Below are 25823 nucleotides of genomic sequence, written 5' to 3'. Positions count from 1 at the left end.
ATTGCCATAAAAATACCAGAAATTCAAAGAAACCAATTTTAAAAGTAAGTTGAACTCCCACAAATATAAATATATTTTATATATACCATTTTTTATTTTCCGTATTTTCTCGTATGAAAGGTTTTCGAATAATGTATTCAAAAATAAAAAATTATCTGTGATATTTCTGAAAATTTGGTACTATGGCTGAATGCAACTTTGTTTAAAAGATCCACAGACGTGTAGTCTCATAGATTAAGCAAAGAGTTGTTACTCTTTGCATAAGGCTTGTTATTCTGAATCCATAGACATAGAGACATGGACTGAGCAATGCCAGCATGAAATTGGCTATTTATTAGAAAGAGAGAAAAGCTCGTCGGGACATTACCTTTCTCTCTTTTGTTCACATAGAGGTGAGTGTAGACCAATCAAAATTCTAGAAAAAGACAACTGCATTCCCGACGTGTTTTTCTCTCTGTCACTTTTTTTTGACCGTATTTCATGCATAGATATAAAGGGAAGGCACAGTCCATGTCTCTATGTCTATGTCTGAATCATAGGATCTCATTAAATAAAAGGCATTCAAGGTCAGTGCCCTGGTCGAATTCATCATGGCGTAACTTTTTTTTTGACATATTTCCTTTCATACCTAACACGAATATGAAAACAGAGTCGAAAAATATCGAACCGTTTGTTAACTGCCGCCTTCCAAATATCTCGTAGGAACCTCTGACATAATCAAAAGAATAAAACTGGTTGGGTTTCGAGGCCCAGAATTTTTAAATTGAACTGTTGAAATATTTCAGATGGTTATATGTATGAGTTTATAAAAAATTTTTTTTTTTCAATGAAACTTTGTTGTGAGTCGAACTCTAAAATTTGAGGTATTACCCTCACCTATTGAATGTAAATTGAAACCCATCTAGGGATATTAACTTTCGTTACTGAGCAACGGTGATTCACAGAAAAAAATAGTTTCAAGGAACTTGCAAAATAACATTCAAATGCAGTGAAAAATTCTGTGAATCATCGTTACTTAGTAACGAAAGTTAATATCCTTGGAGCACTTTCAAATTCACATTCAATAGGTAAGGGTAGTACCTCAAATTCGAGAGTTCGACTCCCAACAAAGTTTCATCGAAAAATTTTTTTTTTTATAAATTCATATTTTCGTCTGGAATATTTTGACAGCTCAGTGTAAAAATTCTGGGCCTCAAAGCCCAACGAGTTTTTTTTAACTATAATAGAGGTTCCTACGGGATATTTGGAAGGCTGCAGTAAAGGAACGGTTTGATATTTTTATATTCTGTTTTCATATTCATGTAAGGTATAAAAGAAAGTGCTACACTCCTGAAATATTACAACCATTTCGGGTGAAATTTTTTTTTCGCAGTAAACATGTAAGAAAAAAAGTTGTGTTCGATTTATTGAAAAGTTTTTCACAGAAATTCTTAGAAAATCGAGTTCATTCAGAAATTGAAATTCAATTTAGCAACCGAGAAAAAATTCACGAACATTGCAGGTTTTCCGCCCTTTTGTAAATTTGTTTTTATAGTTCTTCACCTTTTCTGAAATGAGCATCCAAAAATACTGAGATGTGACCATAAACCGTTACTTTAAAGTTTATAGATAACTGACCACACTCATCAGAATATTACTCAAAAATTACATTGAACATCCTGTATCTCGCTTATGCGTCGAAAACGGGGTATATGTCATATGGCAAAAGTGATTCTTCCGGTGTCATCTACAGACCATATATGTTTGTCCAGTTTATGATGATGATGAAACACCCAGGATGCACGCTTTGGAGCGTGCAGGTGTCCAGTTCGCAAGACGTGCATATTGACAAACGTCGTAAAATAGGATTTTTATTGCACTTGCATTAGCCTAGCGAAATATTAGACGTAGGTGAAAAATCCATTGGAAACATAGGGATTAATGTTAAATTCGAATGAGCTGAGAGTCTAGTGGAACAGTGGAAGAATCGAAACCTCTTTGCGAGTCGATAACAAACAGAGGACTGGTCTGTTGGAATGAATATATATATATATTCTTTTGAATGTCAGCAATACATTTTTTTTGTTATTAAAGGTATGGTATAAGTTATATACAAGGGTTGACGAAGTCACGCAGGAACGTTGGAATTAGCGGACAGTCATAAAACGCCAAATGTTTGAATTCTGATAGAAACATGAAAAAAAAGGGAAGAGCCATCTAAACCTACCAATAGGAATTTTTTTCATGTGTTTATGAAACGGAATGTACACGTATATAAAAGGAGAAATTCGCAAAACTTTTTCATTTCTCGTTCGAATATTCAAGTGTGATATACGAAATAAAACTTGGTGAAGATGTATTTTCTTGTGAAATTTGACGACGGTGTTCAATACATTTGTGATGAAAAGAAAATATCGAATAGGGATGGAGAGAAGTGTAATGTGAAATACCGAAATGGTGCTCGATATCCCGCCAAAATTTTAGCTTCAAATGGTAAGTAGTGTTGATTTGTTTATCGATATTATACTAGTTTTGAATGATTGAAATCTATTTTGAATAATTCATCACAGATGATCTCAATTGCCTTGAGCACTTGATGAATAAAGAGGACACTTCTGAGAATGAAGTGGAAAATTTGTCCCGTGAAGAGGAAACAAATTCGAGCCTTTTACCACTGACGGAGTTCAACTCTGATGATAATCCTGCTTATGCCAACGCAAACAATGGTCGAAAAAATCCGATTGTTCTTATAAGTGATGAATACATACTACTTGACATTTCAACTACAAATGCAGAAAATGTATCTGAAGGTGAGCCTTTCATATTTCATGATGTATGCAGAATACAATTTTTTTTATTGGTTTTTTCTCTGTTACAGTAAAACCATCTCATTGGTACCCCAATGAAAATACTTCTGGACAATGCAAATCATCATCAAGCAGTAATGAATCGGAGAATGCTGGTGCATTACCTACACAGGACAGCTCAAGCGGTGAGTAAGATTTCAAACAAAGTATTCAATACTTATGATCCTTATCAATTTGGAATACTTGAAACAAATTTAAATTTGAATTTTTTCATTATATTTTTGTAATAACAGGTGAATCACCGCATCGATACCCGAGCGAAAATACTTCTGGACAATGCGAGTTACCATCAACCACTAATGAATTGGAGAATGGTGCATTAAATACACAGGACAACTCTAGCGGTGAGTAGCACTTTTATTTACCGATAGTAATCACGCTGCTTGGACATGTGAGATATATGTGTGAAATTGGCCCAGCACTTTTCGTTTTCCAGAAGAAAAACTTGTGCTGCTTTGCGCCGTTGAAATTTTTTTGTATTCCACACGGTTCTCAAAATATTTCACAGAATGTATAGAATGGGCCAGCCCAGCACTTTTCGAAAAATTAGTTTTTGCGATTGAAACAGGTTGTGCTATGTATGTAAGTATGTACTGTGTTGTGCCGTCGAATTTTCGCGAAGGTCCCTCTCATCTCCCGGAAAATCGAAAATGAAGAAAAAAAAAAAGTCATTCCAGCAGTTTTGTTTATCTTCTCATAAATGAGTGGAGAAATTTATGCGGACTTGTGCCGCGAATATTTCCTCGAAAATTCGTCGGATTTTCCGGGAAATCTTGAAATTGAAAAAAAAGTTCGGCAAGGTCCTAACTCTCGAAAGCCGCAATATCATACTAAACTAATTTTTTGAATATTACCCTATTCTTGAGAATTCTAATAAGCGAAGTATTGGAAAAATTTCTGGATGATTTGCCAATCCATTGTATTAATAATCGTTGGTTTCAAATGGATGGAGCGCCAGCTCATGGAAATATAGGTCCTTTTCTTTTAGCTGCTAGATCGCCGGATCTCACTACTCTAGATTATCATTTATGGAAAATTTGTTTATAATGATCATATTATGAATTACCTGAATCTGAAAATTAAATATGTTGCGGCTTTCGATAGTTAGTTCCCTGCAGAAATTCGTAGATCAACACAATCCGTCTTTTGAAATACCCCGATGAAAACGGTGAACATATCAAACATTTGTGCGAAATTTTAAACAGATCCAGTGTACAGGGTGGGCAAAATTCGTTGTCTACTGAGGGGATCTCGGGAAATATAGCAGTTAGAAGGAAACGGATGTCAAATTGTCGAGCTCTTTTTTCCTGACTAATCCAGATCTGGTAACGACTACCTCCTTATTGTCTTATTATTCAATAGTGAAACAGAAAGCAGAAAAAAGTTCCTATTTTATTCTCATGAAATATTCAGGTGAATATATGATATACATACATTTTTGAAATTAGCAAAAAATTTGCAGTAAGATGAAAGGACTTTCAACTATAGTTCACATTTGAAAAATCAGAAATCTCTTTCATATCTGCAAAATGGCTGGATAGAAGAAATTAATAAAATCATATTCAAATTACTCCTAAAAAAAGTGCCTGTAGAATGTCATGATGATTATTGAGTACTAATTCAAAAAAGCGTGTAATTCACCATTATTGAAAATGACAATTTCTCAAAATGTAGAAATGTTTTCAGATTAGGATGAATCAGGAAAAACGAGCTCGAAAATGTATTATCTGTTTTCTTTTAGCTGCTATAGTTCTCTGAATCGCCTCTGTAAACAACGAATGTTGCCATCCTGTTCATTTCTGTACATGTAAACATCTAATAGCTTACTTATTTATATTTTATTATTATTTGATTGAGTCGAATCAGATTCCTTAGTTTACTAATTAGTTTGGTTGAATATCTTTTAGCGACAAGCAATAAGAGACCAGATGGTAATATGAATTTATCACAAAAAAATTTTTTTCGATGAAACTTTGTCGGGAGTCGAACTCGCGACTTTAAACTTTGCTTTTTTCCCAACTTCCGCAACCTCCCACGCCCGCACACACCGCTACTTGACCAGCTGACGGTCGGTTTCGTTATTAGCAATGTGACTACAACATACGGTATGAAATTCCTTGAAAAAAAGCCGCTGCCTCCTGGACTACATACACAACAAACGACTTGTCAAGCTTTGCATAGCGTCATAAATGAATCTGAAGTGTATTGCGATAACAGGGTTACCAGAATTCAATTTTCAGAAGAAATTTCTCGTAAATTAAGAATGTTACTGCTTCCGACTCGATCTTCTTGATACAGATACAGACAGATTCGTGACTCTTAGTTTAAGTTTACCGTTGATCTCAAAATTTTACATATGTACATAGAAGATACGTTTCAGTTATAGTATAAAATTAAACTGAAAAATTAAGGGCATGTAAACAATTATTAACATTACTTTTTCCAGAATTCTGTCTGCATACTGTTGAGTTTTCAGCTCAAAATTGAATTTTCGTCCGAAAATTAACTGGGACTTTCTTCAGGATGGTTGTTATTGATTAATATTTTAATTTCATTTCCGTTAATTCAGGGTGGTCCAGATCGTAACCAAGAAATTTTAACCACGTAGTCTACATAAAAATAAGCCCTAGTTTGTCATATAAACATATGTCGAGAAATGTTTCCTCTCCGAGATACGGGGTGTTAAAATCATAGAAAAAAAAATGTTTTTTATTGATAACTTTCACACTGCTTGAAATATTTTTATGAAATTTGAAACATAGGTTTTGAGCGTCAAGGAGCACTTTTTGCATTATATAATTTCTTTTCTTTTCTACCAGTGGCGTCCGTACTGCAGCGAGACTGAATATTTTCAGATAAAAAAATGATACTCCACTGATTTTTCAGACAATAAAAATTACTATTTAAATACCTATTTAATTTGGAGCAAATTCGGTGTCCTGACTTTTTGTTGTATGAGGCACCGTTTCCGGTCAAAAAAATAAAACACATTCTCATGCATGAAGAAATCGCCAAAATTTGATATGGTAGGTACATAATGATAATAAGGCTATTTTTGCTATATCAAATTTTGGCGATTTCTTCATGCATGAAAATGTGTTTTATTTTTTTAATCGGAAACGGTGCCTCATACAGCAAAAAGTCAAGAGACCCAATTTGCTTCAAATTAAATAAGGATTTGAATAGTAATTTTTATTGTCTGAAAAACCCGTGGCGTATAATTTTTTATCTGAAAATATTCAGTCTCGCTGCAGTACGGACGCCACTGGTAGAATAGACAAGAAATTATATTACGCAAAAAGTGCTCCTTGACGCTCAAAACCTATGTCTCAAATTTCCCAAAAATATTTCAAGCAGTGTGAAAGTAATTAATAAAAAACATTTTTTTTCTATGATTTCAACACTCCGTATCTCGGATAGGAAACATTTCTCGACATATGTTTATATGACAAATTAGGGCTTATTTTTGATAATACGTGGTTGAAATTTCTTGGTTACGATCTGGAACACCCTGTATAATAGAACCTGATGACGCTTATGAGATTTAGCAAAGTGCTAGATCTAAAGTATTTTCACCCATTCCTGGAACTTGTTCGATAATGATTTACTGTTTAGGTTTTAGAAAAATCACACAAATTTACTGAGAAAAGGATCCATCATGCTCAATGAAGTATGAAATGGAGGAATCTCACATAATTTTCCCTTAGTATCACACTTCCTTCTAAACTATAAATTCGGAAACATTTTACAACTACAAACGTCCGAATTTCCAAACTCCCAATACATCAACCTAATAGTACAAATAAAGAATTCCATTCCTGTAAACCAATCGTCATGTCATAGCGACACTGAAGTCGGTGCAAAAATAGTAATCAATTGCCCGACCAAAATGGAATTTTGTGTTCAACTGTTGAACTATTGTCTGACTCTCGTATTCCATACAAAAAATTCAGTAATAAACAATGGTAATCTTCTTTAGTCATTAGCTATACACGATCAATTTACGAGATTTCTCTACTGAAAACTGAATTCTGGCAACATTGTTATCGCAATACACTTCAGATAATTTATGACGCTATGCACATCTTGACAAGTCGTTTGTTGTGTATGGAGGGTTGCGATCCTCAACGTTATGAACATAAGGCCTGTTGCCATATATACTGATTTTGAAATAATCTACTGATTTTTCTAATATCCGCCATTTAAAGGAGAAGTTGAAAGTTTTTTCTCAAAATCTCAACGGCACAAATCAGCACAAATGTAGCTCAACTATATAATAAAATGAAAGAACTGAAAGACACGAAAGTGCCGGGCTGACTTTTTTCCAAAATCTCAGTTTTTCGGAAAACTAGAAGTATTTCCGTGAAAATTTCAACGGCACAATTTTTCACATATGTTTTCATTGGGAAAAAAGTGCTGGGCCAACTTTTTTTTCAACTTCAAGATTTCCCGGAAAATCCGACGAATTTTCGAGAAAATATTTATGACACAAGTCAGCACAAATGTAGCACAAATTTTTCCACTCCTTTATGAGAAGAATAAACAAAAGTGCTGGGCTAACTTTTTTCTTCGTTTTCGATTTTCCGGGAGATAAGAGGGACCTTCGCGGACCGTTTTCGACGCATAAGCCAGGTACAGGGTGTTCAACGTCGTATTTGAGCAATATTCTTATGAGTGTGGGCAGTTATGTATAAACCTCAGAGTAACGGTTTCTGGTCACATCGGAGTATTTCTGAGTGTTCCATTCAGAAAAGATGAAGAACTCAGAAAAAAAATTTCAAAATGGCGGAAAACTTTCAATGTTCGTGATTATTTTTTCGGTTTCGGTTGCCAAATTGAATTTCATTTTCTGAATCAACCCGATATTCTTAGAATTTGCGTGAAAAAATGTTTTCATAAATCGAACACAATTTTTTTTTACATGTCTACAGCGAAAAAAAAATTTCATCGAAATTGTTGAAATATTTCCCTATTGTACTTTCTTCATACCTAGCACAAATATGGAAACAGAATCAAAAAATATCAAAAAGTTTCTTTACTGCAGCCGTCCAAATATATCATAGGAACCTCTTTTATAGTTAAAAAAAACTGGTTGGGCTTTGAGGCCAAACATTTTAACATTGAGCTGTCAAAACATTCCAGGTGGTACTATGAATTTATCACAAAAAAAATTTTCGCCAATTCACAGAATTTCAGAGTGCATTCGAATTACTTGGTGATGAAAATTCATATCCTTCGATTAGTTTCAATTTACATTCCACAGGTGAGGGACATAGCACAAAGTTGCGAGTTCGCCTCCCAACAAAGTTTAATCGAAAATTTTTTTTGTGATAAATTTATATTACTATCTGAAATGTTTCGACAGCTCAATGTAAAAATTTTGGTCCTCAAATCCCAACCAGTTTTTTTTTAATTATGTTGGAGGTTCCTACGAGATATTTGGACGGCTGCAGTAAAGAAACGGTTTGATATTTTTCGATTCTCTTTCCATACTGGTGTTAGGTATAAAAAGAAGTGCAATCGGGAAACATTTCAACAATTTCGGGTGAAATTTTTTTTTCGCTATGGACATGTAAAAAAAATTGTGTTCTATTTATGGAGAAAAATTTTTACGGAAATAATTCGAAAATTGTATTCTTTCAGAAAATGAAATTCAATTAGAAAATCGAAAAAAAAATCACAAATATTGAAGGTTTTCCGCCATTTAGAATTTTTTTTTTTCGGGGTTCTTCATCTTTTATGAATTGAGCACTCAAAAATACTCCAATGAGAGCAAAAACCGTTACTTCGAAGTTCATATATAACTGTCCACATTCATTAGAATATTGCTCAAATACGATTATGCGTCGAAAACGAGGTGTCATAAGGCAAAAGTGATTTTCCCGTTGTCATTCACCCACCATATATGTTTGTCCAGTTTATAATGAAACACTCTATATACGCTCATCCGTTTTTTCCGATGAAATTTGTCTTTATTTAGTCATCCCCTTTGAATGAGTCAATTTAAATTATTGAAATAATGTTAACAAATACTAGCCTCATTCAGATGATCCCTCCAACGCACGAATCTTTATATTGAATGAAGGGTAATATTGAGGTACGCACGGAATATACAGGATGGGCTTTTTAAAACGAAACAGACGAGATAACGGGCGCAATATATTTATTTCGAAAAAATGCTCGGACACGTCGATTTTTACTCCGAGGGGACAACTTTTAAGGTCAAATTCACAACTAGCTCTTCAACCCTTAGGGTTAGAACACTAACCCCTAAATTTTGAATAGGAAAGATAGGGTGAGAGATACTTCATTTGAAAGGCCTTTTCATCCTGAATTCAGCGTATTAATTTTTTTCTACTTTAATGCATTCGTTTTCGAGATATTCAATTTTGAATTTTATACAGTACCAGTCATTCCGCTAACCATGATATGTGAAATCATGAATTATTTGACTAATTCATTCTGTGGTTACGATCGTATTCGTTAATTGTCAACATTAGACAACGAAATAATTATTATTGGTAATTATATTCTTCAACAATTAAGGTGAAAATGGTTTATTCTTTTTCAGAAAGAGTTGAAATTATTTCTTTATTGCATTTATTTATTTAATTTATTCAATGCTTACAAGGAATACAAACTTTCTACAGATGTGCTTTTTTGGGTGAAATCAATTGAATAAATCTGCTGTACGATTCCCGCATTCCTCATTCTCGAAAAATAAAGAAATAATTTCAATTCTTTCAGAAAAAGAATAAACCGTTTTCACCTTAATTGTTGAAGAAAGTAATTACCAATAATAATCATCTCGTTGTCTAATGTTGACAATTAACGGTTACCATCGTAATCACAGAATGAATTAGTCAAATAATTGATGATTTCACATAGCATGGTTGGCGGAATGACTGGTACTGTACGAAATTCAAAATGAAATATCTCGAAAACGAATGCATTAAAGTAGAAAAAAATTAATACGCTGAATTCAGGATAAAAAGGCCATTTAAATGAGGTATCACTCACCCTATCTTTCCTATTCAAAATTTAGGGGTTGGTGTTTTAACACTAAGGGTTGAAGCGATATAGTTGTGAATTTGACCTTAAAAGTTGTCCCCCTCGAAGTAAAAATCGACATGTCCGAGCATTTTTTCGAAATAAATTCATTGCGCCCGTTATCTCGTCTGTTTCGTTTTAAAAAGCCTACCCTGTATATCTACTTAAAAAAATAAAAAAAAAATTCTTGATTATAGTTAATGTGCGAATTTTTTCACAGATGATGATTTCGCGGATACGTTTGGAGATGACACTCATGAAGATAGTGAGTACCTAGGTTCGCTATCTGATTCATCTTCTTCGAGTTCTGAATTTGAGAAGGACTCTTCTACACCGAAACGTAAAGAGAATTCTACAAATGTTAGAACAACTCCCAACGATGACACCAGACGTTCCTTGGAAATATCGTTGACGGCCAATGAATATGGAAAATCGTCAAAGGATGATAATGATATGTTCGTTCGTACTAGTGAAGCTACAAGAAATCCTAAAAATAAAAAGCTCTATTGTATGTTTTGTGGAAAATTCCAAAGTAAATTCGCTAGGCACATTGAATTGGTGCATTCGAATGAGACAGAGGTTAAAAAATTTATAAATTTGAAGAAAGGTTGTACTGAGAGGAGAAATATCATCGAGACCATAAGAAAAAGATCTCAATTTTTTTACAATACAAACCACAACGTCAACGATGGTGAATTGATAGTAAGTCGAAGGCCTGGTAAGAAATTGAACAAGACAGCATCAGATTATATTGCATGTCAGAATTGTAAGGGTTTCTACACGAAGAACAATATTAGACATCATGCAAAAAAATGTTTCAACTATGATGGCTCCAGAAGCCGAACAGTTATGGTGATGGGGCGAAAGGTATTAGGAAGAATCCATTCCGATGCATCCGATATCTTGCGAAAAGCTATATTTCCTGTTCTAAGAGAGGATGATGTTATCAAGTCTATCCGATATGATAGACTCATAATTCTGTATGGAAATAAAATGTGCTGCAAGTATCGCTTGCAACACCAGCACGATATGATAAGGGCACAATTGAGACTCTTAGGAAGATTCCTAATCAGCTTGAAGTCCATTAATAGAGAAATAGTGGAACTGGAGGATTTATATGTTCCAAATCATTTTGATGATGCTATTTCGGCCATAAATATTGTAGCCGGTTTGGACCCGAACACCCTTATGTATAGGGCACCATCAACGGCGTATACTCTTGGCTCTTTAATTAAAAAATGTGGAAACATTCATGTAAGTGAATGCATTAAAAAAAAGGAAACTGAGAAGAAACAAAATGCGGAAGATTTCCTTAAACTACTGGCCGAGGATATTGGAGTGACAGTGAATAAAACTGTAGAGGAAACACAGACAAGAAATGCGAGGAGGAAAGTCTTTGAAATGCCTTCAACGGAAGACATTAAAACTTTTAATACTTATTTGAGAGAAAGGAGGCAACTCGCTCTCAATGAATTACAGACAAAATTCAGCCCGGACTCTTGGTTGGCACTGGCAGAGTCAACTCTAACTTCGGTTCATGTGTTCAACCGCCGTAGAGCAGGTGAAATAGAACGCATATTTATAGAAGATTTCAGGAGTTATGCTCAAATAAGTCCTTATGAGTTGAAGAGTTTGCCTTCTGATGCTCGAAAGTTAGCTAAAACTTATGTTCGGTTTGTAATTCGCGGCAAACTCAACCGAACAGTGCCTGTACTCTTATCTCGCGAATTAGTGAAGTGCATTGAAAGTATAATCGAACATAGAGATGAGATGGGGGTCCATCGAGAAAACAGGTACGTTTTTGGTATCCCTGGTTTCGAGAGAAGTAGACATAAGTATCTACGTGCTTGTGTTCTGATGCGGAAATTCGCAGAGGCTTCTGGGGCATGTTTTCCAAGTAGTTTGCGAGGAACGAAACTGAGGAAACACATTGCCACCAACTGTATCAATCTCGACCTCTCTGAAACTGAAGTCACAGATGTGGCTAACTTCATGGGACACAGTAGCAAAATTCACAAAGAACACTATCGTCAACCTATAGCTAGTAGGGAGATATTGAGAATATCTAGAATTTTAGAATTGGCACAAGGTGGCAACGACTCTGAATCAGATAAGGAAGACTGGAATGATGAAGAAAGGGGCAATCGAGAAGGTGAGATAATGAATTCAATAATTTCCATAATTTGAATCAAAGCAAACTGGATACTATAGAACTGGTGCGAATGAACACTTCTTCAGATGATTTTAGTGGAATACACAGCATATCCCGGGAAGAATGCGAAAAATGGATACCATGAATTAATGTCATCAAACTGGACTCGTATCAAGAGGTTTTAATCGCCTGAGTGCCTTCGCTTGGGATATACAGGGTGAGGTTCATCTTATCAGATAAATTTCACTGTTCTTTTGAACTAATCGATCGAATGATTTCAAATTTTGAAGTTTTGTCGCCCTTTACTATCGCCTTTTTTCGATATTTCTGAAATCGAATAAACCAGATCAGTACTGGAAAAATTTTAGACTTTTCCTATGTTCGTGAATATTGGATCACCCTATCGTATTCGGTCGTGATTTAATAATTTCGCAAGAATCAATAATTTTTTGTAGCAGTTGCTCCCTACTGTTTATATGTACTTCATAGAACTCTTGTTTAAGCGCTCTCCATGAAAAATAATCCAACGGTGTCAGATCAAGGGAGGCCAAGCCACATGTCCACCTCTGCCTTTCCATCTGTTTTCAAAAGTGTTAGTCAAATAATCTCGCATTTCTCTTGAATAATGCGCAGGAGCTTCATCATGTTGCAACCACAATGTTTCCATTTGAATGTTTTCTAACAAACCAGGCAAAATTTGTTCCAAAAAATTCTTATAAATTTCTCCTGTCAACCTATTTTCAAGAATATGAGGGTCAATCAAACGATTGTTGTAAATACCGCACCAAACATTTAGCGAGAATCTAATTTTGAAATTTTTTTTGAATTATTGATCTTGGATTATTCTGATCCCAGTGAAAATTACGGGAAATGTTAATTCCATCCCTGGTGAATTGCGATTCTTTGGTGAACAAAATCTGAGAAATCATTCTTCTATGGCCTATGATCCATTAATAAAAAATGAGCCTTGAAATTTCATCACCTTGTTCTAATTTTTGCACAATTTGTTGATGATAGGGATGCATTTGTTTTCACAATTTGAGGAAAATTTCAAGGAGTGCAGTAGTAAAGGTTGTCAAAACTGCAAAATTCGAAATTATTTTACCGATTAGTTCAAGATGTATTGAACTATGAAATTTCACCTATAAGAGAATTTTTATTGTTTATTGTTTATTCTTTGAGGTTATGAAAACGAGAAGAAATAATAATGTCCACGTACAGGTGATCCAATATTCATGAAAAGATAAAAAGTCTAAAATTTTCCCAGTACGGATCTGATTTATTCGACTTTAGAAATATTGAAGAAAGGCGATAGTGAAGGGTGACAAAACTTCAAAATATGAAATCATTCGATCCATTAGTTCAAGAGTTATTGAACTGTGAAATTTCACTCATAAAATGAATATCACCCTGTATATCCCAAACGAAGGCACTCAGGCGATCAAAAAGTCTTGATACGAGTCCAGCCTGATGACATTAACTCACGGTATCCGTTTGTCGCAGTCTTCCCGGGACACCCTGTATATCAATAGATATGCCAAATATTCAGTTTTTTTTTTCTAGTTTCTGATGAATTATCGGCTGTGATTAATCAGCCATCGTCGACATTTTCTTCAGAATCGAGTGGGATTGCCGAATCTGAGAATTCTTGCAGAAATGCTGAAAGAAAAAGATTACGTGCGTATCTTCGAGAAATATTCAAACTTTATTTTGAAGTTTTTAATCATGAATCTTGTGATAACCATACCTAATATTGAGTTTTCTTCTAGTTTCTGATGAATTATCGCCGACACAGCCATCGACGTCTTTTTCAGGCCAGACTGTGATTAACGACAGTAGGAATGCCAAAAAGAAAAGATCAAGTATGTATTTTCGTGAAAGATGAGGGAAAATGAGCATTAAGATTCATTTTTAGATTGTGTCGAAGAATTTCGCAATATGAATATCGTCTGTTGGAAACAATCAATGAATGATGTACTTATGAAAATCTTATCTTATTTATTTCTCAGCATCTCCCTTCGGCCTCGTGAAAAAAAAGAAGAGATGGACTGAAGAAGAAACGAGAGTGGCAAATATGCTGTTCGAAGATGCTATCAGAACGGAGATATATCCATCGCTGAAAGCTATACAAGAATTGAAGCAACGATATCCATGCCTGAAAGATAGGAATGCGAATGTAATCAAAACGTGGATATCAAACAAGATCAAGATCAAAAGAGCAAGGCAATCCAATTGAAAAAGGAAATGTGAAGAGGAAGTTTGAATATCTGATTCAATCATGTTATTTTATGAGAATGTTTTCATTTAATGCAATTGTAATTTAATTTTCATATTAAAGTTTAATTCAGTTTTCTGAAAGACTTATTATTCGATTTTGTAATTCTTATTTTATTTGAATATTTGCTACTTCACTTACATGATAGATAAACTTACTCGCCCTTCAGGCTCGTGGGTAAAACTTTCTTCTCATGAATAAACATTCAGTTAACTCACTTGTGTATGAATCCATTAATCCTACTAATTCCTACTAAGATATTTGCAATCAAATTGTTTATATCTCTATATGTATTTATTTCGAATTTGACAACGCTGACTTTTCATACCTGCAAAAAGAGGGCGAAGTAAGTTTATTTCTTTGTTTGTTTAATCCTAAAAATGTCTTCTCACTTGATTTCGTTTTTTTTTTCCAAATCGGACACACCAGGCGGTCCAAACTACTGGATAACCTTGACAGTACTCAAGTGCTAGGAAGTGTAAAAGGATTACTTTATTCTCTATTCTGGCGGTAACGATGAGGGAATGGTTGAAAAAATTTATGCTGAAAAATAACGATATTGAAGTTTTGAATGTTATAGCTCCGTCAATATTTGCTCAATTCATTTTTGATAGAGTTAATTTGAAAGCTCTTCTCAAGTACTTCGAAAAAGATTCTATAAATTTTTCCCGAATTTGTCTTTGTTTTTCTACTATTCTACCTATAGAGAATCATAGACAACCTTTATATAGGCAGCTATCGGGAAAAATTCAGGACAAGTAACAGAGCTATTTAGTCTCACCAAGACCCATAAAATTCCATCACTTCCAAAATGGTCTGAAATCGTCCCGGCCCTGTATGAGTACAATGACAAATACAAGTTTATGGCGAGTCCAAGGAATATAAATAAATGCGCCAAAAAGACATTTATAAAGCCATCGCCAACACCCTTTTTTGAATCAATTTGAATTATGCCCAGTAAGGTAACCACGGCGTATTTGTGATGGATTTGAATCCAGTGGACTTCAGTTTCCGAAGAATCTTGCTATGTTAAGGAAAATAGAAGAACGATATACACACAATACATTTGGTGTGACAGCGTCATTTTGAGCCTCATGGTATCGATGTTGTTCGGTTTCATTAATTATTTATTCTGAAAGCCAGAAGAGAAAGGGTGTATAAAAGAACATAGTTGAGCAAAACGATAGAGCCTTTCCATTTCAGACTGCTTGGGCTCTTCGAAGACGAATATGTTCGAAGGTATTTAATTCAATGTAAGCTAACATTCAATATAGATTAGTTAATTACAAAAAATACATATGCGACTATAGATATGTACTCTTCCCAACATCAAAAACTTTTTAAAGCAAAGTCTTATAATCCGCTGTAAGATCTTATTGATAAAAAGTTCAATTATTCATTGAGTTATATGGGACTAATTGCATTCAGATTTTTCAATTAAGATCTGATTTTGCTAATAATGGCATTTTCTTCAGCAAGAATTGAAGTGGAGTAAAATGGCATGGGAGTAAGGAGTCAAATATACGAAAATATTTGGAGTTAACCCTAAACTGGCATATACAGGGTGTCAGGGGAATAACTGTACATACTCTTACCAGAGATAGAGTTGGACTAGCTGGTTACGGATTGACTATAAAAAATTAATTTCTGGATTTCCCTAGAAAACTACAGGGTGATTTTCCCACTTCATGGAAATACTTAGACCATCATAAAATCCAAACTTATTGACGGATATTATTGAAACTTGCGAGGTTATTGAAACATGCTAAGGTCAAGTCAGAAAGATATCAATTATTTCATTATTGCAGGGCCGGACTCATTAATATTCATCTAAAGTGTTCAGGGCAAAAAAAAAACACTTTGTATTTCAAATGACAAATAATTGATTCGTTTTTTAGGAAGAAGCTAAATTATGCTTCAATTCTTGGTATCACTCAAAGTTGTCACATCAAGAATAAGTTTTGTATGAATTTTTGAATTTGGATAAAGTTCGAAAATTTGAATTTTTCAACATGAAGAGAACTGAAAATGTCATGTTTGAATATAAAATGCGAATGTATTAGTAGAAAATTTACAAAAAAGTTCAGAGCTTTAATAAGTACTTCAATAACGAAACAATAATAAATGAAAAAAACTGAAATACAGTAAAGAGCACCTAATAAAAATAAAAATAGGAACGAATGAATTGCTGAGTCAACGATATTTCAAAAGTGGTTCGAAATGAACTCTTGCCGAATTTTCAAATTGGATACAGCCTTTCGAATCATATCACCATTTCTTCTTAAAATATCGCAACAGTTGATTATTCTGTTCATCAGCTGTTCTCTTCACTGGAAGAAGTGTAACTTTGGTCTATATCATTGTTGTCGAACACCCAGTATACATAAGAATAATTTTGTACTATGCTTCTGTATACCCTATACACATCACCAATTTTTTTTTTTCAAAATACCTTCATTTACTCCCTCAAAGTGAAATCCGCGTCTGGGGTGGCCACCCAGTATATCAACAAATTATTATAGTCTTTTTCACCTTCAGTGACTTTTCTAAGAAAATTTATTATTTATTTTCGACCTGCACAAAATGTGTATGTTCTGTTCATGTAAAAAATTGCAATTTTCGAATTTTATCCAAATTGAAAAATTCATAAAGAAATAATTGTTGATGTGACAACTTTGAGCGGTACCAAAAATTGAAGCATAATTTAGCTTCTTTCAAAAAAGGTGATCAATTATTTGTAATTCGAAATACAGAGTGTTTTTTTTTTACCCTGAACACTTTAAATGGAGATTAATGAGTCCGGCCCTGGAATAATGGAATAATTGATATCTTTCTAACTCAACCTTAGCATGTGTCAAGAACCTCCTAAGTTTCAATAATATCCGTCAATAAGTTTGGATTTTATGATGGTCTAAGTATTTCCATGAAGTTGGAGAATCAACCTGTAGCTTTCTAGGGAAATCCAGAAATTAATTTTTTATAGTCAATCCGTAATCAGATAGTCCCACTCTATCTCTGGTATGAGTATGTACAGTTACTCCCCGGACACCCTGTATATAAATGAATTCTCATCGAAAAAAAATGTGACGTTGTGAAAGTTATTTGGTGTCCGGCGCACGCGAGGCTTCCGGGAAACGAGAAGGCAGACATACTTACTAAGCGGGGGGCCCGCTCTCTGCCAAGAACTCCTTTAATAGAAGGCTAGAAATTTTCCTCTGAATGGAGCAAGGGAAGTGGTCTCAGGCAGTCGAGGCTTCTCATTGAGAGACCATCACCTATGTCTGAGGTCAAAAAACTACTGGCACTGGAGAGGAAACAGCTAAGTCTGGTGACTGGAACAATGGGACTAACCGCTTGTTCCTGTGCCGCTGGTGCAGGAGCACGAATGAAACTGTAGACAGTGTAGAACATATTCTCTTCACCTGCAGCGACCTTGACGAATAAAGAATGACACACCTAGGAAACAACACCCACTATTCCTATGGTGCGAGGGACTCCTCTCTGTTGACTTGTGGAATTTTTGTCAGCGTGTCTCAGGGTGTCAGTCTCTCTAACTACAAGCAGATGAACAATGAGTCATTAGGCCCCAGTTCAGCCCGATGGGGCAACGCACGTAGAAGAAGAAGAAGAGTTTTTTAGTGATGACGGTTTTTATAATCTGAGAGGAAGTTGATCCCTTGAACATCCTGCCTCTGAAACATCCTAAGGACATTTTCTTGTGTTCATCCCACAAATCCTATAGCAAAGTTTGGTGGTATTCCGCTTGGTTATTGTGCGAATCAATTTCTCCCACTTCAATAAATTACTAGTATTATATAGATTGAATTAATATGGTGCTTTGAATATTTGAAACAAAAAAAAAACATATATACATTGTTCGAAAAGTTGAATTTTCAATCCTTTCAAGTGTTGTTACTGATACTTCTTTCTGACTCAAAACCCTTACAGTATAATATAAAAAAAATGTTCACGTGAATCAAACTACTTTTTCCGAAATTGTGTTGTATTGTTTTTGCTGTTTCAGCAATACTTTGGTTAACTTGACCATACTGTGGCACTGTCCCCAAAAATGCCATTTCTCAAAAAATTTACTTTTCGAAAAAGGTGATATTTTGTAGAATTCTTCGTATACATAATCTATATATCATCAAAGAAAGTGATGTATGCTCAGAAAATCAACCCTACGCAAGTGAGAACCTAGATAGTGGTAGTCCTCAAAACTACCGCTACATAATAAATTCGAAATTTTTCTATAACTATAATATATATAAAAAAATTTCCAGTATACATAAGATATATATTTTGTTCCGGAGCTATGTATGCGATAAAATAAACCAAGTTTTTCGTGTCCCCGAAACTGCCATTAGACATAAATATATATATATATATATATATATAAATTTTTTTTTTTTTTTTTTTAATTTCACACAGTTGTGGGATTCACCAGGTTACCCGGACCCGTGAGCCAAGGGCAACCTTGCTAGTTACTAATAAGGATATATAACCTGTCGGATTATGCCAACCGTTCCCAGTATTACGGCCTTCTGCATCCATGCTATGGTGTTTGGAGGCAGGTTAAGTTCTTCTATATGTGCGGAACTTTTTCGGTGGACCAGCCCATTGGCGCTTATGATCAAGGGAAGTATTGTGACCGACTTCAACTTCCACATGTCTCTGATCTGACGAGCGAGAACGTTATATTTGGTGATCTTCTCCCCATATGCCTTCGACAAGTTGTTATCCAGGGGCACCGAAAAATCGATGATATGTGCGGTTTTCTTGGTCTTATTCCACACCAACATGTCTGGCCTGTTGTGTTCCGCACCCCTGTCAGTCACCACGGTCAGATCCCAGTAGATCTTCGTTTGGTCATTCTCTAGTACCGCCTGTGGGCTATACAAGTGGTGAGGGGTGAAGTGCGGTAGTAGTTCTTCTCGGAGACATATAAGTTGGTGCACTACCTTCCCCATATCGTTATGCCGGGCCAGGTATTTTGTACCAGCTATTTGTGAGCATCCTGAAGAGAGATGCTGAATTGTTTCTTCAGCAATGTTGCAGAGGCGGCATTTAGTTGTTTCAACCTGCAATTTCATTATGTGTTTCGCGTACACTCTAGTTGGCACTACCTGGTCTTGAATCGCCATTAATGTTCCTCCGGTTTGTGGGTATAAATAGCCTTGCATGAGGTAAGTATGTGATTTTGTTCTGTCCACTTCTTCCTGTTGCAGGCTGGCATAGAATCTGCCATGAAGTGATTTAGACTGCCAGCTCTGTTTTAGCCTTTCTAACCTATTTTCCATTTCAGGTTCTACCGGTGGCGATGTTCCTGCTCTATTGGATGTTTGCTGGTAAGTAGCCACCCATTGGTGTACAGGGTTATTTCTCTTGCGAAAATAGTCTATAATGTTCCTCTCTTCTCTCTGACAGGTATCTTCAAGACTGCTCAATCCACGTCCGCCCGTTTTTCGAGGTAGGTATATTCTTTCCACGGCTGAATTAGGGTGGAGCAAGCCATGTTTGGTGAGTGTTGTTCTAATCTTTTGGTCAATTCTTTGTAAATCTGTTTTTGACCATGACAGCACACCAGCGGTATAAGTGAACGCTGGTACGGCCCACATGTTGATTGCCGTTATAATGTTCTTTGCCGACAGCTGTGTCCCGAGTATTTTCCGCGTTCTTCTGAGGAGTTCACTTTCGGTTTCACGTTTATTTTCTTGCTGACGTATTTCATAAGTTTGTTGGATGCCCAAGTATTTGTAGCTGTCCTCAACTCCTAAACTTCTTATTTCCCGACCATCTCCCAGTTTGATGTTTTGTTGTCTAACCAGCTTTCCTCTCTTGACTTCCACAACTGCATATTTCTCCAACCCCAACGACATACCGATATCGCCGCTAAACTTCCTTACCAGCTCTAGTTCTCCCTCCAACTGTTTTCGTCCTCTGGCGAAGAGCTTTAAGTCGTCCACGTAAGAACAAATGTGAAAGGATAGTGTTACTATCAATGGCGTAACCGTATGCTGATCTGTTCAGCATACTACTGATGGGGTTCATGGCTGCACAGAACCATGAGGGACTGAAGCTGTCACCCTGAAAAATCCCTCTTGCTATCCTGATCTCACCAGTTTGGTAGGACAAGGTTTCGTGTTTAACTGTCAGCTTTGTGCGCCACGTGGTCATAAGGTGTTTCAGTAGTTGGATTGCTCGAGGGTTGATTTTATATATTTGAAGCACTTGGAGTAGCCAGGTGTGAGGGACGGAATCGAAAGCCTTGCGGTAGTCTATCCAAGCCATGGATAGGTTTTTCAACCTTTTCCTTGCCTGTTTCGTGATCGCATTGTCTATAACAAGAAGTTCCTTAGCTCCTCTGCCGTTTTTGTTGCAGCCATTCTGTTCCCAGGCTAGTAGTTTGTTGTTCTTTAAGTGTGTGACTATTTTGAAACCTATTGTAGATGTTAAAATCTTGTACGCTGATGGAAGACACGTGATTGGTCTGTAGTTCTTGGGGTCAGACAATTTTTCTGTTTTGGGAAGCATGCAGGTCGCACCTTGGGTGAAATATTTTGGGATGCTCTCCGGACTTTGCAGCGACTCTTGAAAAAGTCTGGCCAACACTTTATGTGTTGACTTGAGGGACTTCCACCAATAGTTATGTATGTTGTCAACGCCCGGGGTGGTCCAGTTTTTCATTCTGCGGATAGTGTTATTGACGTCTTCTGTAGTTATTGTTATTGGTGCCATTTCTTCTAGATCAGTTTGTTCTTCGATTAGAGTTTTTATCCACGGTGCATCCTTATTGTGCACTTCGCTTCGTGACCATATATTCGACCAGTACTCTTGCATCTCTGTTGGTTTCGGAGGGATATCTTCGGGATGTTTTTGTTGTTCATCGAGGCTCCTGAAGAACTCTTTCTGGTTATTCGTGAAAAGGTTATTTTCCCGGTGTCTCTGAGTTCTCTTATGGTATCTTCGCATTCGGCTCCCCAAAGCTGCGATCTTCTGCTTCATGGTCTCCATGTGTACTTTCAGGTGTTGGTGGTATTTGTCATCACTTTTCTTCAGTTTTCTCCTATCTGCGTACTTCTGTACTTTCTTCTCAAGTTTTTTGGATGGTTTCGTGGTGTTCAGGTAGCTGTGTATGACTCCTATCTCTCGTCGGATGTTCGTGATCTTTTTTTCGATTCTCTCCTCCCATGGGGGCTTGTTGTTTCGTTGTTGGTGCGTTATTTTGGGGTTCGTCGTCTTCGTTGGTTGGATCATGTTGGCTACGGTGGCTGCACAGTATACCTTGTGGCACAAGTCTTCCAAGTTAGTCGAGTTGCTGAATGTTCTGTCAAGGGCTTCATCAATGGCTTTCATCATTGTGGTGGTATCTTTACTGTTGGTCAGTTTGGTTATTCTGGGTCGTCTAGTTATCTCAACTCCATTCCATTCAAGGTCAGCTGCCTGGAACATAGTGAGTATCTCCAGGGTTGTCTCATCATCTTCGATTCGTTCGTGCTGTGATTGTATATTGGTTCCTTCCTGTTGTGTGTTACTTTCTTGCTGTTGTTGTGAGCTGTTTTGTTGTTGTTGTGAGCTGTCTTGTTGTAGGTTCAGGCTTCTTCGGTGGATGCTCCTTCTTATGTTGTTGATTGCTTTGACTGGTGATTTTCTGATCGATTCCGCCTTTATCATCTCGAGTTCGTCTGGGGAGAGAAGCTTTCTCGTCTTTATGTTCTTGACCTGTGCGACCAAATGTTTGCCGGTAAATATTTTGTCTGGGTAGTTTTCTGTCCAGAGTTCCACCAGTTTCTCCGCGTACTTTTTTGTCTGTGTTTCTCCTTCGGTAACTTTGTAATATGCATTGATGAGACTTAAGTTCATTGTTCTAGTCCAATGCTGCCTACGTGCACGGGTTGAAGCGGGATTGTTTTGTGTAGGCTCTATTGAACCTCTACTCGACACATCCAAGCTGTTACCCTGTGTGGATGTCCTCGACGTACTTGGCCTTGTGGTTCCGTTTCGCAAAGAGGCGCCACTTGCTTCACCTACATCTGCTAGGGGTTGTATCAATCTTCCCCTCAGCGCAACCTCGACGCTGGGGGCGGTATCCGAGGCTTCGTTAATTTTGTCGTAAGCGAAAGGGTTTCACGGTGGAAGGGGTGCTAACCCTTAACACCGGTTGACTCAGGTATATATATATATATATATATATATATATATATATATATATATATATATATATATATATATATATATATATATATATATATATATATATATATATATATATATATATATATATATATATATATATATATATATATATATATATATATATATATATATAATCATTATCCCAAATTACCTTTCGGTGTATGGGTTATCCTTGCATTACAATTTCACAATCGGTATATGTAATTCAATTCTTCAATTATTAATTGAATAAACACTCTTAATGAATTCCTTCCATTGTTTTCTGTCTACTGTTAGCACTTTGGCCTCTTCCACACTTTTTCTTCTCCGGTTCACCTCTTTTTTAACGCTATCCATCCATGTTAGATGTGGTCTTCCTCTTCTAGGTTTCGTCTCCACTTTTGCCTCCCAAATGCGTCTTACTTGTCTATTTATTCCCATCCGTTGTAAATGTCCCCACCAACCCAACTGTCTCTCCCCGATATAATCATTCAGTGATTCCACCCTCAACTGACTTCTGACTTCTTCATTCCTCCACCTGTCTCTCCTGGTCACCCCCTTTATTCCCCTCAAAATTTTCATCTCCATAGCCTGTAATCGACTCTTCTCTCTCAGGGTTGTTGTCCAGGTTTCGCATCCATATGTTAGCACTGGTCTAATAACTGTCTTGTACACCATCATCTTAGTTTTCTCGGCTATTTCTCTTTTCCTGATGAAGTTCTTATTCATGGCGTGGTAAAGTTTGCTGGTCTTTTCTATTCTATCATTCAACTCTCCTTCCTAATTTCCCCTCCTATCAATACTGACCCCCAAGTAGATGAACTGTTCTACCTGCTGTATCAGCTCTCCCTCTATTTCCACCCTCACTTTGTGGCGGCGTAGTTAAACAATCACCCTAAGAGCACGCATTTCCTCGAATAGCGTGAACTCACCCCAGCACATACCGCCAAAACTTCATCCTCCTCCTCTGAAACTCTCATTATTTTTGTCTTCTTTCTATTGATTTCCATTCCATACTTCTTCAATGTTTCATACCAGATATCCACATTTTTCTGTATTCCCCTCTTACTTCCCGACATCAGCACCACATCATCTACAAACGCACATTCTGATATCTCTATCCTCTCCATCCTCCAGTGTCCTACAAACAATTTAGACATATTTTCCTTGCATTCTTTTATAATTTCATCCAAGAATATTATCAACAGCAGAGGGCTTAGTGTTTCCCCCTGCCTCAGTCCATCCCTTGTTACAAATTCTGCTGATCTCATGTTTTGCCTTATGACAAAGTTAACATTTCTCTTGTAAATACTCTGGATCGACTGCAACATTCCTGAGTCAACACCACGCTTCCTTAGTATTTCCCACAGCTTCTTTCTTCTGACCTTATCGAAAGCCTTGACCAAATCTATAAACACAAAATAGGCAGTCCTTTTGTTTTTCCTTACTTTCTCAATTATCTGCTTAATTGTGAATATATGATCTTGAGTACTTCTTCCTTTAATGAACCCGCTTTGTGCCTCGTCTAGGGATTTCTCTTCATGTGCTCTCAGTCGCTGTTCGAGTATAGATTCATACACCTTCAACGCAGTATTCATTGATGTTATCCCTCTGTAATTACTACATTCTTTTTTATCTCCGCTCTTATAGATAGGAACAATCAAAGCCCTCCTCCAGTCCTCCGGTATTTCTTTCTCGTTCCACGCTTTCTGACAGATCACTCTAAAAATTTCTCTACCGATATTCCCCATATTTTTCATCATCTCTGGTGCTATCAGATCATATCCAGCTGATTTTCCACTTTTCAACTTATTTAATGCTTCGTTAATTTCCTCTATACTTATATGGTCTTCATCAGTGTTTGTTCGAGCATCCTTTCCGACAGCTTCCTCAGGCATGACATATCCATCGTTTCCCTCCAAGAGTTCTATAAAATACTCTCTCCATCTTCCCATGATTTCCTTCTCACTTGTCAGTAATTCCTTTTGTTTGTTTCTTATGGTTATTTGTTCTAATCCCTTTTTCTTTCTCGTATTTTTTAACATTCTATAGAACAATTTTTTGTTCTCATTAGCATATTTTTCCATTTTATTCCAAAACTCAGTCCAGTTCTTTTCCTTGTTGCTCTTGATCATTTCTTTAACTATTTTTCTTTTTTCCTTGTACCTCATATAACTTTCCTCAGTTCTTTCTCTTAAGTATTCTTTCCATCTGTTCTTCTTGCATTTTATCTCTTTTTTAATGTCCCCACTCCACCAAGAAGTATATTTCCTTTTTCCTTTGACTCTTACACTTCCACAAACCTCCTTAGCTGTTGCCAATACTTTTGTCTTGAAGTCGACCCACAAATCTTCCAGCCTCCAGTTATAGTTGACTACATCTACCCTTGAAAGTTCTTCTTCTAATTTTGTTCTGTACTTCTCTGCATTATTATATTAATTGTTTATAAACCTGTACATAAATATTTGAATGCATTGGGAAATATAAAAATATAATGTTGTTTGACTGAACTTTTTAATTTTTTTATTTAATATACATATATATTTTCAGTTATTATGTATGTTTTTGTTTTGTCCATTATTTATGAATATGAATATATTTTGTTCGTACTACATTAGATTTTTATTTAGCAGCAAATATCTTATGAACCATTAAAATGATGGGTAACAGTTATGAAACATTATATAAGATTTAAATTAATATATTTTAAAGGTAATTTTGAGAAATGACTTTTTACAGTTAGAGTAATATATTTCAAATTATTATATTATTTATTCGATACTAAAAAATCTTATTAATTGTAGGTATAATATATTACAATAACAATAATATTTGATTTCTTAACTATCAACAATACTATGTATATAGTGATATCGAATAATTTATTCTTAATTAAATTTTTTTCTGATTAATAATCGTTCACTAACAGTTAAAAAATACTTCTTCTTCCCTAAATTTGGTTATTTCTATCAACTCAAATGCGATGAATATAAAGAAATAGTTTCTTTGGCGTAATCTGATGTCATACACAGGATAAATTATTGATTTCTTAATATTGAGATTTCAATGCTGTAACAAACCAAAACATAACTTTTAAATGAGTGATTTGGGCCTGTTTCATAGAGTGTTAACCAACTCTCTTTCGGTGCCTAGCTTATTGTAGTTAGTTATGTTCAGGGTCCCGAGGAGGGGAACGAGAAGTAGAGAAATCTCCATTGCACCTTTCAGGAGAATAAACCTCACGCAAAATTTCCCAGTTTGCAGAATATTGGCATCCTTCAACGCTCTCACTTTCGATGTGTTCCAGGTTTCTCAAGCAACTGTC

General features: G+C 35.9%; 2 protein-coding genes across 3 annotated transcripts; one reads left to right on the top strand and one right to left on the bottom strand.

The window, feature by feature from the left end:
• The first annotated feature begins 1976 nt into the window (after positions 1-1976).
• Positions 1977-14401, top strand: LOC123320130. Of its 2 annotated transcripts, XM_044907321.1 has the most exons (8): positions 1977-2472; positions 2550-2789; positions 2858-2971; positions 3080-3190; positions 10117-12048; positions 13612-13725; positions 13818-13910; positions 14058-14401. In XM_044907321.1, exons 1-8 carry the CDS (start codon positions 2334-2336, stop codon positions 14282-14284), a joined length of 2970 nt encoding a protein of 989 aa, XP_044763256.1. In that variant the 5' UTR covers positions 1977-2333; the 3' UTR covers positions 14285-14401. The 2 variants fall into 2 exon arrangements, with proteins under 2 accessions (XP_044763256.1, XP_044763258.1); XM_044907323.1 differs by lacking the exon at positions 13612-13725.
• Positions 14402-18810: 4409 nt separating this feature from the next.
• LOC123320997 lies at positions 18811-20202 on the bottom strand. The gene has a single exon (XM_044908498.1). It carries the CDS (start codon positions 20200-20202, stop codon positions 18811-18813), a length of 1392 nt encoding a protein of 463 aa, XP_044764433.1.
• Between the last annotated feature and the right edge of the window lie 5621 nt (positions 20203-25823).

Source organism: Coccinella septempunctata, chromosome 9 (assembly GCF_907165205.1).
Source record: "Coccinella septempunctata chromosome 9, icCocSept1.1, whole genome shotgun sequence".
NCBI classification, from domain to species: domain Eukaryota; kingdom Metazoa; phylum Arthropoda; class Insecta; order Coleoptera; family Coccinellidae; genus Coccinella; species Coccinella septempunctata.
Note: the sequence above shows the minus strand (reverse complement) of the source record. Positions and strands in the feature narration are given on the sequence as shown.